The 12,517-nt window shown below is 42.6% G+C and overlaps 1 protein-coding gene across 1 annotated transcript in view; it reads right to left on the bottom strand.

Moving 5' to 3' along the window:
- MICAL3 (microtubule associated monooxygenase, calponin and LIM domain containing 3) overlaps positions 1-12,517 on the bottom strand; it is a 266,794-nt gene that overhangs the window by 92,847 nt on the left and 161,430 nt on the right. Inside the window, 2 exon segments of the mRNA XM_006752758.2 lie at positions 8,299-8,386; positions 9,184-9,272. Coding sequence (XP_006752821.1) covers positions 8,299-8,386; positions 9,184-9,272 — 177 coding nt within the window.

The following is a 12,517-nucleotide window of genomic DNA, read 5'->3' as shown; positions in this document are numbered from 1 at the left end:
CCTTTCCTTTGAGATTCGACAGTCTGTTCCATGGTTTTATGCCTTCCCACCATTTTACCAGCAAAGAGATTATTTACTTTTAAAGAAGAACCTATTAACTCAAATAAGTCTTTGGTAAAATGGTGGGAAGGATATTTTATAGCTGGTCTCTCCCCATCACTGGTCTTTCTAGATCCTTAGTTCTAGAAAACAATGAGTTGTTCTAATTCCATTATAGTCAATATCAGCTATTCCCTAGTTACTAGGTTGAACTCAGGTCCAAGAACCCATGATAGGTTAGCTTCTTAGAGACAACATCCTTTCCTTAAGCTCCCAGTTAGAGTTTGAATTCTGAGCAACTACCAAATGCCAAGAGATCACCCTCTCTGGAACTCACTTCAACAGGATTCCTGGCTTTGTTAACCTTGAAAGAATATGAGAACTAAAAAAAGAAAAAGAAAAAAGAATATGAGAACTGAATGAAAACATTTATGTAGGCCTTTGTCAGTGAAACAGCTTGATTTTGTCATGTTTTTTGAGGAAAACCAAAACCCACTGAGGCTCTGGTACCCTTAGGTCCTTGCCTGGTAGTGCTGGTCTTCAATAATTGAACTGTGGGACCTTACTTTTTAGTTGGGTTCACCTTTCTTGGGGATGGCTTTGGAGTGGCCCAGTAACATTGGGATGCAGGGTGCTGGGAAGGTAGCTTTGGAATCCCAGAGAAACAGGTGGCTCTGGGAGTAAGGGCCTGAATTATTCTAGTGACGGGGGCTAGTTAATATAAAATAATTATATTACAGTTCCAGGCAAAGACCTAAAAGAAATCAGGCTATACTATGAAATAATAGTGATAGTGGGAATAATTCTGATATTTTACTGAAGTACAGAAAAAATAACTCAGTCAATTAATAGGCACACTTAGGACAGCTTCATGTGATTAGTGTATAATCTCAATGAGCTGGATAACTACAAAAAGAACAGAGGAGGTAAGGAGAACTGAATATCAGAGGCCAGTAGGAATTCTGACTCAGTTGTAAGGGTTTTTCTAGTGATTATCCCAGCATGGCCCCAAGAAAGTCTGTTGTATAGCAAGGCAGAGTTGGGGCCCTGGATTCCCTTCTGCTGAAAGGTGAAACTTCATTGGCAAAACTTCCCTTTATGCCAATGAGGGGCCACTGGAAGCGGGTGAGTCTTCCTCACATTTTGGAGTGCTGACTATACTGTCCCAATGCTGGTAGGAGAACAATAACATCAAAGGCAAGGTTCAGATTAGTTAGTTTGAGTTAGCTTTTGATTCCACCTCTTGCCCATTAAAGGGCCTCAGAAATATTTAGAAAATGTTCATAAAGTATGCAAAGCTATGTGGAAAGTTGACCCACAGGAAGTAAAAAGGAGACGGTATTCATGTGGCTGGTGAAACCTGGAAGTAATTAAAAGAGATTAGCATATCCCTGGAGCTCCACCTCTTTCCAGGCATATGGAAGGTGTTTATGAACAAAAGCCTGTCCCATCCAGAACATCAGTGGTGGAGGGACAAGGAGCAATTGAGAAGAAAGATGCATCGGCAGTGAACACACACACACAGTTGAGAACTGTGGGCAGTAAGTAACAAGAGGACCCAGCAGCCCATGGCCGTACTTAGGCAGGGAGCGGCAATTTGACTTCCTCCCCCTTGTTTCATTATGACTAATGTACTTGTTGGCACTTGCGGGCTGGCTGGTTGACTGGGTCTGAGTTGCAAGGTAAGAACTGGTTTTGGAATCTTGATGAAGTTTTAGTTTTATAAGACTGGGATTTAGGGAGGATTCTTCCTGAAATCCTCTGCTTGGCTGTTACATTTAAGAAAGCCCCGTGTGGGGGTATTTTTCTTCCATTTGTACCTCAGGGGGACACTTGTGGGGCATGTGCCCTACATGGCATTATCCTGCCCTATTTTTCAGTATAAAAAGAATGTCCCATTTTCATTGCCAGTACTGTTTCATGTATGCACCATAGAATCCCTCCTAGGGAGTATCTAAATTGGGATAATCACCAGGGAGTTTATGAGAAAAAAAGAAAACGGATTTCAAGAGTTTCAGAAAGAAATTGAGACTCAAATGGAGTTCTCCAGCATCTTCACAAAGGGTGGCAGAGAGTCATATCTGTTGTCACCACCTTTCTTAGAAACTTTAGGACACTGCCCTAAATAATAATGGCTCTCCTCTCTTTTCTTATTGGAATATGGGAGGGCAATAGTGGCAAAGGCTTAAATCTGAAGAACACATACATGTATCTGTCCTTCCTCATCACCATCACAATAAATTCTTAGTCAATTTATTGTGACTTCCTGCATACTCCACATCCCAACGCTTTTTCTCTTAGCCTTTTTCGGGCACCCAGATACTGACCGACTTATTTCAGAGAATGGGGAGCAACAGACTGAAGACTTGGGGGTGGGTGGGAATGAGCAGGCTAAGAGGCCACTCAAACTCTCTACTGAGACAGGGTCTGAGCCAGCTGTGCTCTGAGGAGTACAATGAAACAAATGACAGTGTTCAGGCAGAGCTGTGAGCTATGTAGGGATGCAGACCCTTTCTGACAGGGGAGACTGGTTACCCAAAACACCAAGAGAACCTAGTATTCTGTTGCTCTATTCTGTGGGGAAACCGAAGAGCTCCCTCAGGCCCAGGAGAGCTGCTTCAGAGTAGAGGAGGCCAGGAAGGCCTTTTTAACAACGGACACCCAAGTTCCTAGAGCCCAGTAGGAGCAGACTTAGCACTGAGTGCTCCCCCACCAAGTTGCCCTCTTTTGGACCAATTTAGCACCAAAGCTGGGCTGTGCCACTGTGGTCAGTATGCTGACCAACACACCAGGCCGCTGCTATGAAGGCACAGCAGTGTGTGAGAAGGGGACACTCCAGGCTTGAGTGGATGAGCAGAACTGGATATACTAGCTCAGTGACCAGGTCACAGCAAAGGTGTTGCGGGAGAGATGCCAGCCAGGGAGCACAAAGCAAGAACCTTCAATGTCACCAGGAGCAAGTCACTGCACCTTAGGAAAAGCTTCAATGCAGAGGAGACAGGATTGCTCACAGTCCCCATAGCAGCCTGCTAGAATCAGAAACAGAGGTTGTGCGTCCCCATGGTAGACACCACTCAGTGTGGAACTTCCACCCTCCATCTGCTCCAGCCCTCACGCCACTCACGCTGGCTAAACAAACATGGGACACAGGTAGCATGTTTCCTGTTCTTTTCTACCCACAGCTACTACAAAGTAAAATGTCTCCCACTGCCCGAACAGGGGCCCTGCCATTAATGAGAATCTATATTTCAGTTATAAATACCCTGTTTCCCCATTTTAATACACTTCTGCTTAATCCTTGTCCTGCCCTACCTTACCCCGCTCTGCCCCAACCCACTCCACCCCACCCCACCCCACTCCACCCCACAATGGTTTCAAGCCAACTCTGAGACCAGTCTGAGCTACCCCCTTTCCCACCCTCCAACCAGGAAAAAGGTAAGGAAAAGAAAAACTCAGAAACCTGAAGATTGTTTGGAATTTATTCTCTTAAATAAGAATAACATTTGTTAAAAAAATTAAAAGCACAACACCTTAGTTTCACAGAAACCACAAAAACGAAGTTACATAATGAAATAAAAAAAACTCACAAAGAAACACACCAAAAACTCACAACAGCACAGGTTAAAAACAAGGGCTACGGAGGCCAGAGATGGAAAGGGGGTGGGCTCCTGGGCACAGCTCATCCTCCCTTGCTCAGGCTTCTTTGTACCATTGCTGTGAGAACCCTGCCTGCTGCCTACCTTCACACCCTTTCCTCTACGCTGAGCTGAATGGCGGTGGAAAAGGGTACCCATTAATTTACTGGTCATGTGTTCAAGGCTAGTCTAGGCCCCTTTTAGGAGGGACTAAAAATGTTCCACTGTCCTACAGAGATACACTGAACACCAAGAGACAGCAGCAAGCTGCAATGACTACCCCAGTGGAACAAGTAGCTAAGCCTGAAAGCAAAACAGAGGCTAGGTAGGGTGTTGGTTCTCTGTTGGCATTTCACCAGCAACAGAACCCAGGCTTTCCTAGTTTGCTCTTGAATCAATTTCCTGAGGCTGGGAGTGTATACTGACCATTTTCTGAGCTATAGGTATGCTGGCTACTCTGGCCCCTGCCAGTCTGACCAGAGCACTGAGCCAGGCCAATGGCATGGCTCTCAAAGTACAATCCCTTGGTTTCCAGAACCAAGGAATAGGAAGGTTTAGAAACAGCTTCATCATTATTGTTATTATTTAAGTTACAATTATCTAAATATCTATTCATATATTTGAAGTTAAACCTATAAAAATAGGTCAGTGTATGTAAATAAATATTCACACATTACCATTAACTATGACTCCTGGGGCCAGGGTTGGGGTGTTAAGCTGGATTGCAAATTCTCTTTGCTCTACTAATAGGTTTCCCAAAAATGCCCCTAAGGGATTTATAGGGGAAGCAGTGAGATTTCCTAACTTCCTCCTGCCAGACAGGAGCCCCAGGACTGAACAGAATTCCTTGTACAAGCATGGCCAATCTAGCTGGTGTGCAAAGAAATGCCTGCATTTCCTAATGCCCATTCAGCATCCACACTATGAAATCTAATGGCTTATGCAAGGGGTATCTGGGGACTGGGAGAAGGCACCTGCCATGTGTTACTCTGCTAGGTACCCTTTTAAGTTAAGATCACCTTTCCATAAGATAAGAGATAAATAAAGTGTTTCTTCCATCCATCTCTGTTGCCCGTACTAGAAGAAAAGCTCTTCAGTTTCTTGTTATGACACCCCACAGTTTTTATGCTTTATTTTTGGTTATGGACTACATGAGATATAACTTTTCCTGAAGTCAGGGTGTGTACTCTGAGGAAAGGAATATCTGTGCCAGGTCCACTAATCTGTAGCAGTTAAGAATAAGAAGCTTGGAAACAAAACAGATTTGAGAACACAAAAGAGGGTTGGTTTTTTTTTTTTGTATTAAAAGCACATAATAAAAATACTGTGAACAATGTCCTCCAAATATTAAATCAGGTAGCAGTTACAGACTAGGTTACCAGAGAAAGACAACACTGTAGGGCAGAGCTACAATAGGGTCTTTTAACTTGTGGGTTGTGTTTGTTTTTTTTTGGCAACAGTAGTAATTTTGGCATGAGGGGAAAAGAACATAAGGGAGAGGAGACAAATGCCACAAAATAAAGAGGAAGCACAAAGCAAAAGCAAAAGCAAAAGCACAGCAGGGTCACGTGCCAGCTACAGTCATAGCTTTTCTGGCTCTGACCCCTGGGGATATGAGTCTAGGTCAGTGGTCGGCAAACTGCAGCTCGTGAGCCACATGTGGTTCTTGGGCCCCTTGAGTGAGGCTCTTCCACAAAATACCACGTGCGGGCGCGCATGTACAGTGCGATTGAAACTTTGCGGCCCATGCGCAGAAGTCGGTATTTTGTGGAAGAGCCACACTCAACGGGCCAAAGAGCCGCATGTGGCTCGCGAGCCGCAGTTTGCCGACCACTGGTCTAGGAGGATGGTTTATTTGTATATGGCAAGATCAAGTTCATTCACTTATAGCCTTTTCTTGTTTAGAGTACAGCAGAGAAGATTTGCCATAGATCTGGGTTAATGACTGCTACCTATGACACACATTTGATACCGCTGAAGCACCTGAGTTTTTCTGAAGCGTTTCAAAAGGAAATTCTAGTTAACCAATCAATGCTTAATTTGGGATATAAAGAAGAAAATCCCTATCAAATGAGAGAAAAAAATCTCTTTCATGGCAACTATAAAAGACCACCCATGGTTTTGTTCCTTTTCTACAGAGGCTAGCAAAATTAGGCACCTCATAGGGGAAGTGCTGCTGCTTTGGAACATGTTCAGACAGACTCAGAGCTGTGATTTCCAAAAGCTCATGTCTCCAGAGGCATATACTAAGTGCATCTCATCTGCTGGCTAAGTCCTGGCCTTCTTACCACCTAGAGCAGTGATGGCAAACCTTTTGAGCTCGGCGTGTCAGCATTTTGAAAAACCCTAACTTAACTCTGGTGCTGTGTCACATATAGAAATTTTTTGATATTTGAAACCATAGTAAAACAAAGACTTATATTTTTGATATTTATTTTATATATTTAAATGCCATTTAACAGAGAAAAATCAACCAAAAAAATGGGTTCACGTGTCACCTCTGACATGTGTGTCATAGGTTCGCCATCACTGACCTAGAGTGTCCCTTAAACCAGGGACAGTGCCTGCCTCGTTCCTTGGGATGCCACATCTTGAACTCTTTGTGCTGTAACAGGCAAGTTACCTTTAGAATTAAGAACCATGGGGACTGATTTTTTCCTCAGGGCTTTGATTCTTTAACCACATTGCCAACGGTCTACTTTGTTTTTCCTATCAAGACCTAGGGGTTGGGGGGAGGGGAGGATGTCACTTTGCAAAGGATATGGCTGCCTAATCAACTCTCATCTTCTCCCCCTGCTTTGTACAGTATTCTTCTTCTCTATGGAACCCTTAATTATTTACAACTCCTCAAAACCTGAAATCCATTATGCTTTCAAACTAGACAATAAAACGGCAAACTGAACCATTAGGGAAAGTGAATAAATGCAGCTTGCTCAGGAACAACCTGAACTTCATGGTGTTTATTCATTTTAAAGAATGTTCTGTACTCTATACCCAAAAAGAAAGTTTAATTTCCTTGAACTGTTTTACTGAGCAGCCAGGTTCTTTGGAAAATCCATCTCTGCTGGAATAAGACCTGGTTAAATGCACATTCTAGAGGGCAGAGCCCAAAGCTCTGCTTGGGTCCCTGTGGTTATTTTTTGCTTCCCCCTATGTTCTGTAAAGGGCCATCAGCACTTCATGAAAGAGACAGATGATAAAGGGTTTCAAGGCTATAGAAGGTTTCAAAGTCATTCGTGGCTTAAATTTTGCTATAAACTGTTGGTCCAATCTGCAGGGCACTTAAAAAAGTTTCCCCAGATTATAATAAGGGCACACACAGTAAAAGGAGCCAAACTCACCTAGTTCAGCTGGGGTATGCTGAGTCTTAGCCTCCAGATAACCTCACCAGGAGTATCACATAGCCTCTAGCACATTCTCTCTCCCAGAACACATGGGGTTCACATTTAGTTCTTACACACAGAAAAAGAAGCAACCCTGGGAACCTTTCATTTGAAGATTGAGTAGGTAATTCTTGTCTTTTCCCACCCCCAATTCCGTCTCCTTAGTTTCTGGCATTAGCTAATAATCTTAGTTTTTATATGGTAATTTTTAAGAGTTTGTAAATGGATGCTTTAGACATATTTGCTTTGAATGAGATGAAATGTGTGATAGATAAAAACATGGCCCTATTGATTTCCTCTCTTACTTACACAGCGACCCTGGCCTGCGAACAATCTGGGCTGTACTGAGGGCATCAGCTTATGGAACTATGAACATATCTCACAGGCTGGTTTGACATGGAGCAGATAGATAGATAGATAGATAGATAGATAGATAGGGGCAATCTTAAGGGGGGGGGGGAACACAATTCTTCAAAATGAGCCAAATCCTGCCCTGCAAAGATCAGAATAAATGTGTTTTTAGAGGGAGGGATGGTATCATTCACCTCCTGACACAAGGAAATGGTTAGTAAGAGTGGGACATGATCCTCGTTAGGGCTTGATCCTTGTTAGAAGTTCAAATGCCCCAAAATGATCAGGACAGGGCATGTCCTTTAATGGTTATAGATCAAATAGAAGAGAAGTATCAGTTCATCTAGATACCTAAATAGGGAATGGAATGCAAGTCCAAAAGAACATAAATCCAGATAATGGGGCTTTATCAAACTCAGTGCTGTGTCAAGAGTCCCAAACTGGAGCTATAAGAAGGCCCTGTAATTCTGAATTATCGCCTGGGTCAATGACAAAAGCAGCCTGTTTAGATTTCCTGTTTATCTAGGCAGAGCCTAGAGCAATCACCTCCATGTGTTTGATGGAGGTGGGCAGGCCACAAGACTATAGCAATACTTTGAGTAGACATTACGAAGCTTGGGTGATAATGCTTACCAGATGGGGTCCCTACTGGCCCAAGGTTTGCCAGTGAAACTCCCCTCTGATTTGTACCACCACCTCTGACAGGCCATAGAGAAAGGGGACTCCGAATGCAAGCAGCTGGCACATGAAAAAGGAGTCCAAAGGGTTTTGGGCCACCTGATGCCCAATCGAAGAAATGTTGCTTTGGAGGTGCTGGCTCATCCCCCTGGCCTTGTCACAGAGGCCAAGCGAGTGACGTGCCACCCAGCCAAACAAGGAAGTGAGGCTACCTGGAGTTCTATCAGCAGGGTTGGTGATGGTACCGGCTGGTGCACTTGCGTCTGCAATGGGGCCATCCTGCACGGGTCCTCTGGCCTCCTAGGAAAGTCCGAAAGAAAAAGAAGAGTGACTGACTGAAGCACTTGAATCTTAGGAGGCAATGACACCCCAACTGGTTAGTTTGTTACTCTCACCAGTCAACCCAGAGCTATTTTCCACACAAAGTAAGTCTTTCTTTAAAAAACCAGGACATATTTCACATGGAAGTCATGAGGAGTCAAAATTTAGCTCCACCCAAGTATACCTCTTCTTACAAGTCCTTCTGCAGTCAACAGGAGTCTCCCAAGTAAGCATTAGCTAGCCTGCTCCCTGACAAGGAGACATCATGGAGTAAAGATGGAGAGAGGAGCTGGTTACTTTCATTTGAGAGAGAGAGAGAGACAGACAGAGAGAGAGAGAGAGAGAGAGAGAAGGAAAATGGTTCTTAGATAAGTTATTCACACAAGAAAGAAAGTGAAAGGAATTGGCAGGCAGAGCAGATTATTTACAGCTAAGATCATTTTTAGGCTGTCCTTTTCTCAGAGAGATGCTTATTTACAAAGGTAAAAGTCTTCTTTTATATAGAGTGAGCAGAAGGGAAGGTCTGACACAGTCTTCCAAATCCAACTAAGGTGGTGGATAGAACATTACTTCAGTGAAATGCAGCGTTAGACTAGGCTTGAAAAGTTGGTTCCCTCCCCAAAATGGACTATGACCAGCTGTCAAGCAAGCCTTGCCCACTCATAGGAAAAGCAATTCAGTGGCCATTCAGCAGGCTCTGCTGGCTACACACTGTCACAACACTGAAATACATAGTGCCTGCTGCTTCTCCTCACTTAGAGATGGATTACCATTACCTTTCCAGACAGAAGAGTCACTGCTGGTCTCTTCCTCTGTGCAGAGCTGGAGAGTCGGTAACAGTAGTGTGGTTTGCAGTAGAATTTACCTGCAGGCAGCAAGAGGCAGAGGAAAGGGGAATGAGCACAACTCTATAATTCTGAACTTGACTTCCTGGTCTTGGCACATTCTTTATCCATCTCCTCTAGCCATGAGCATCATCACTCCCTTGCCTTTTCCAGGTTTAGGCTTCTTGTCCATGGAGGCCAGGCCTTCCCTAAAACTTTGATTTCAGCCCTCCTCTCCCCTTTATCCTTTGGATATGTGAAGGCCATTGAGCCATCAGCCAATCAGTGCCCAGAACAAAGATATAAGGCTTACATGGTAGGGCCAGCAAACAAAGTGGCAGTGTATGCAGAACAAAGACATGGTCACATGAAAAGCTGGGAGTAGCATTTGTGGGGAAACCAAGAATGAATATAAATGCAGGGTGGAGGTGTGGAGGCTGCAGGGGTGGGGCACACATTGAATGTTAGTTAACTCATACAGGACCCCTCTGATGCCCCTTGTCAGCACTGGTCAGACTGCAACTTATGACCCCTTAGTGGGTTAGGATCAGCATTTGGAAACAATACAATGCAAAAACAAACCAAAAAATCCTGCAATGGACTATAAATAGAATGAAACAGAATACAATAAAATAAAAAGCATTAGAGTGGTGCATAGTACATAATCAGAATTAAGTATTATTTCTTGCAACTTTTAGCTGCGACTACATTTGTTTACTGGGTTCTAATGTATTTGCTACAGTGGGTATGGTCAAAATGATGAAAAACACACTGTTCTTGGCTTTTCCCATGACACTGGTAGTGACTTAGTCACAAAGGGTCATTTTTTGACTCTTTTCTTTATTCCCACTTAAAGAGCCAAGGCTTTTGAAAATTAAAGGGTAGACCTTATTATACAGACTGTTGAAACAGGAGCAATCCCACTCATTCTTCTCATTTGTATAAAGTGCTCTTTCGAGAAATGAACTTTTCCGAGAAATGAAAAGTTAAAATAAGAGAACCTAACCAGAAAAACAAAACAAAAGATCAATGAAACTAAGAGCTGTTTTTTTTTTTTAAATAAAACAGACAAACCTTAACTAGGCAGAGAACTCAATTAGATAAAATCAGAAATGAAAAAGGATATATTACAAATGATACCACAGGAATACAAAGGATCATGAGAAACTACTATGAACAATTAATTATATGCTAACAAGCTGGATAACCCAGAAGAGACAAATTCCTAGAAATATTCAATCTATTACTAAGAGTAAATCATGAAGAAATAGAAAATCTGAATAGACCAATATCAAATGGTCTGTAATCCATAAATTCAGTAACCAAAACCCTCCCCAAGCAGAAAAGCCCAGGACCAGATAGTTTCACTGGTGAATTATACCAAACATTTAAAGAAGAATTAACAGTAATCCTTCTCAAACTCTTCCAAAAAACTGGACAGGATGGAACACTCCCAAACTCATTTTACAAAGCCAGTATTACCCTGAAACCAAAGCCAGATAAGGTAGCTACGAGAAAAGAAAATTATAGACCAATATCCCTGATGAACATAGGCGCAAAAATTATCAACAAAATATTAACAAACAGAATTCAATATCACATTAAAAGGATCACTTGGCATAATAAACGGGTTTATTCCTGGGATATAAGGATGATTTAACATATGCAAATCTATACATGTGATATACCACATTAATATAATGAAAGATAAAAATCACATGATCATACCAATCACTACAAAAAAAGTATTTGCCAAAATACATCCTTTTGTGATAAAAATGCTCAACAAATTCAGTATAGAAGGAACATACCTCAACATAACAAAGGCCATATATGACAAGCCCACAGCTAACATCATGCTCAATGGTGAAAAGTTGAAAGCTTTTCCTAAAATCAGGAACAAGACAAGGGTGCACACTCTCACCACTCTTATTTAACAGTAGAGGCCTGGTGGGGTCCTGAAGGGTGTGGTGGGATCCCCAGGGGGTGGGGGAAGCCAGGATGCCATCAGGCCTCCCGGTGGGCCCTAGGCAATCCCATCCCTCCTGGCTGACATTCCTGTTGGTTGTTGGGAGCCACCTGGTGGCCGCTTTTATATTGTTTCTTCCTTGCAGAGATTCTAGGGGGAGGAAGTGGCTGTGGTGCCCTAGGCCGACTTCCAGGAGGCCTGTGGCACTGTTGGGATCCTGCGGGGCAGTGCTGGTCCATTGGTGCTTGGCCCATTTTCTGGAGATTGGACCTGCAGGACTACTGAAGGAGTGAGTGGCTGCCACCAGGCTGGTGGGCTGCTGGGAAGGGTCAGTCAACTGAGTGGCGCTCCTGCTGTGGAAGCGCACTGACCAGTAGGGGGAAGCTCCTGTGTTGAGTGTCTGTCCCCTGGTGGTCAGTGTGCATCACAGCAACCGGTTGTTCAGGTTGTTCAGTCATAATGGTCGCTTAGGGTTTTATATATTTAACATAGTGCTGGAAGTCCTAGCCAGAGTAATCTGAAAATAAAAAGAAATAGAAGGCATCCAAATAGGAAAGGAAGAAGTAATATTATTTTTGTTTGCAGATAATATGATCTTATATATATAAAATCCTAAAGACTCCACCAACAACCTCTAGGACTAATCAACAAATTCAGTAAAGTTTTAGGATACAACAAAACATCTGAAAAAGAAATAAAACAATCTCGTTTAAGTAGAATCAAAAATAAAATACTTAGGAATAAATCTAACCAAGGAATGAAAGACCTCTATACCAAAAATAACAAGACACTGATTAAAGAAATTAAAGAAGACACAAACAAACAGAAAGATATACTAAATTCATAGATTAGGATAATTAATATTATTAAAATATCCATAACACCCCAAAGAATATATAGATTCAATGCAATCCCTAAGAAAATAGCAATGGCATTTTTCACAGAAATAGAAAAAAAATCTTAAAATCTGTATGAAATCACAAAAGACCTTAGTCAAAGCAATCCTGAGAATGAAAAACAAAGCTGGAGCCATAATATTCCCAATTTCAAACTACATTACACAGGTATAATAATCAAACACTATGATACTGGCATAAAAATAGGCACACAGGCCAATGGAACAGAGTCAAGAGCCTAGAACTAAGCCCACACATATATAATCCTATCTAATAAAAGAGGAACATGGTAATTGGCGTATGACCACTATCCTTCCCATTGGCTAATCAGGGTGATATGCAAATTAACTGCCAGCCAACATGGCGGCCGGCAGCCAGGCAGCTTGAAACTAACATGAGGCTTGCTTGCTTCAGTGACGGA

The sequence above is a fragment of the Myotis davidii genome, unplaced genomic scaffold (genome assembly GCF_000327345.1).
Source record: "Myotis davidii unplaced genomic scaffold, ASM32734v1 scaffold830, whole genome shotgun sequence".
Lineage (NCBI taxonomy): Eukaryota > Metazoa > Chordata > Mammalia > Chiroptera > Vespertilionidae > Myotis > Myotis davidii.
Note: the sequence above shows the minus strand (reverse complement) of the source record. Positions and strands in the feature narration are given on the sequence as shown.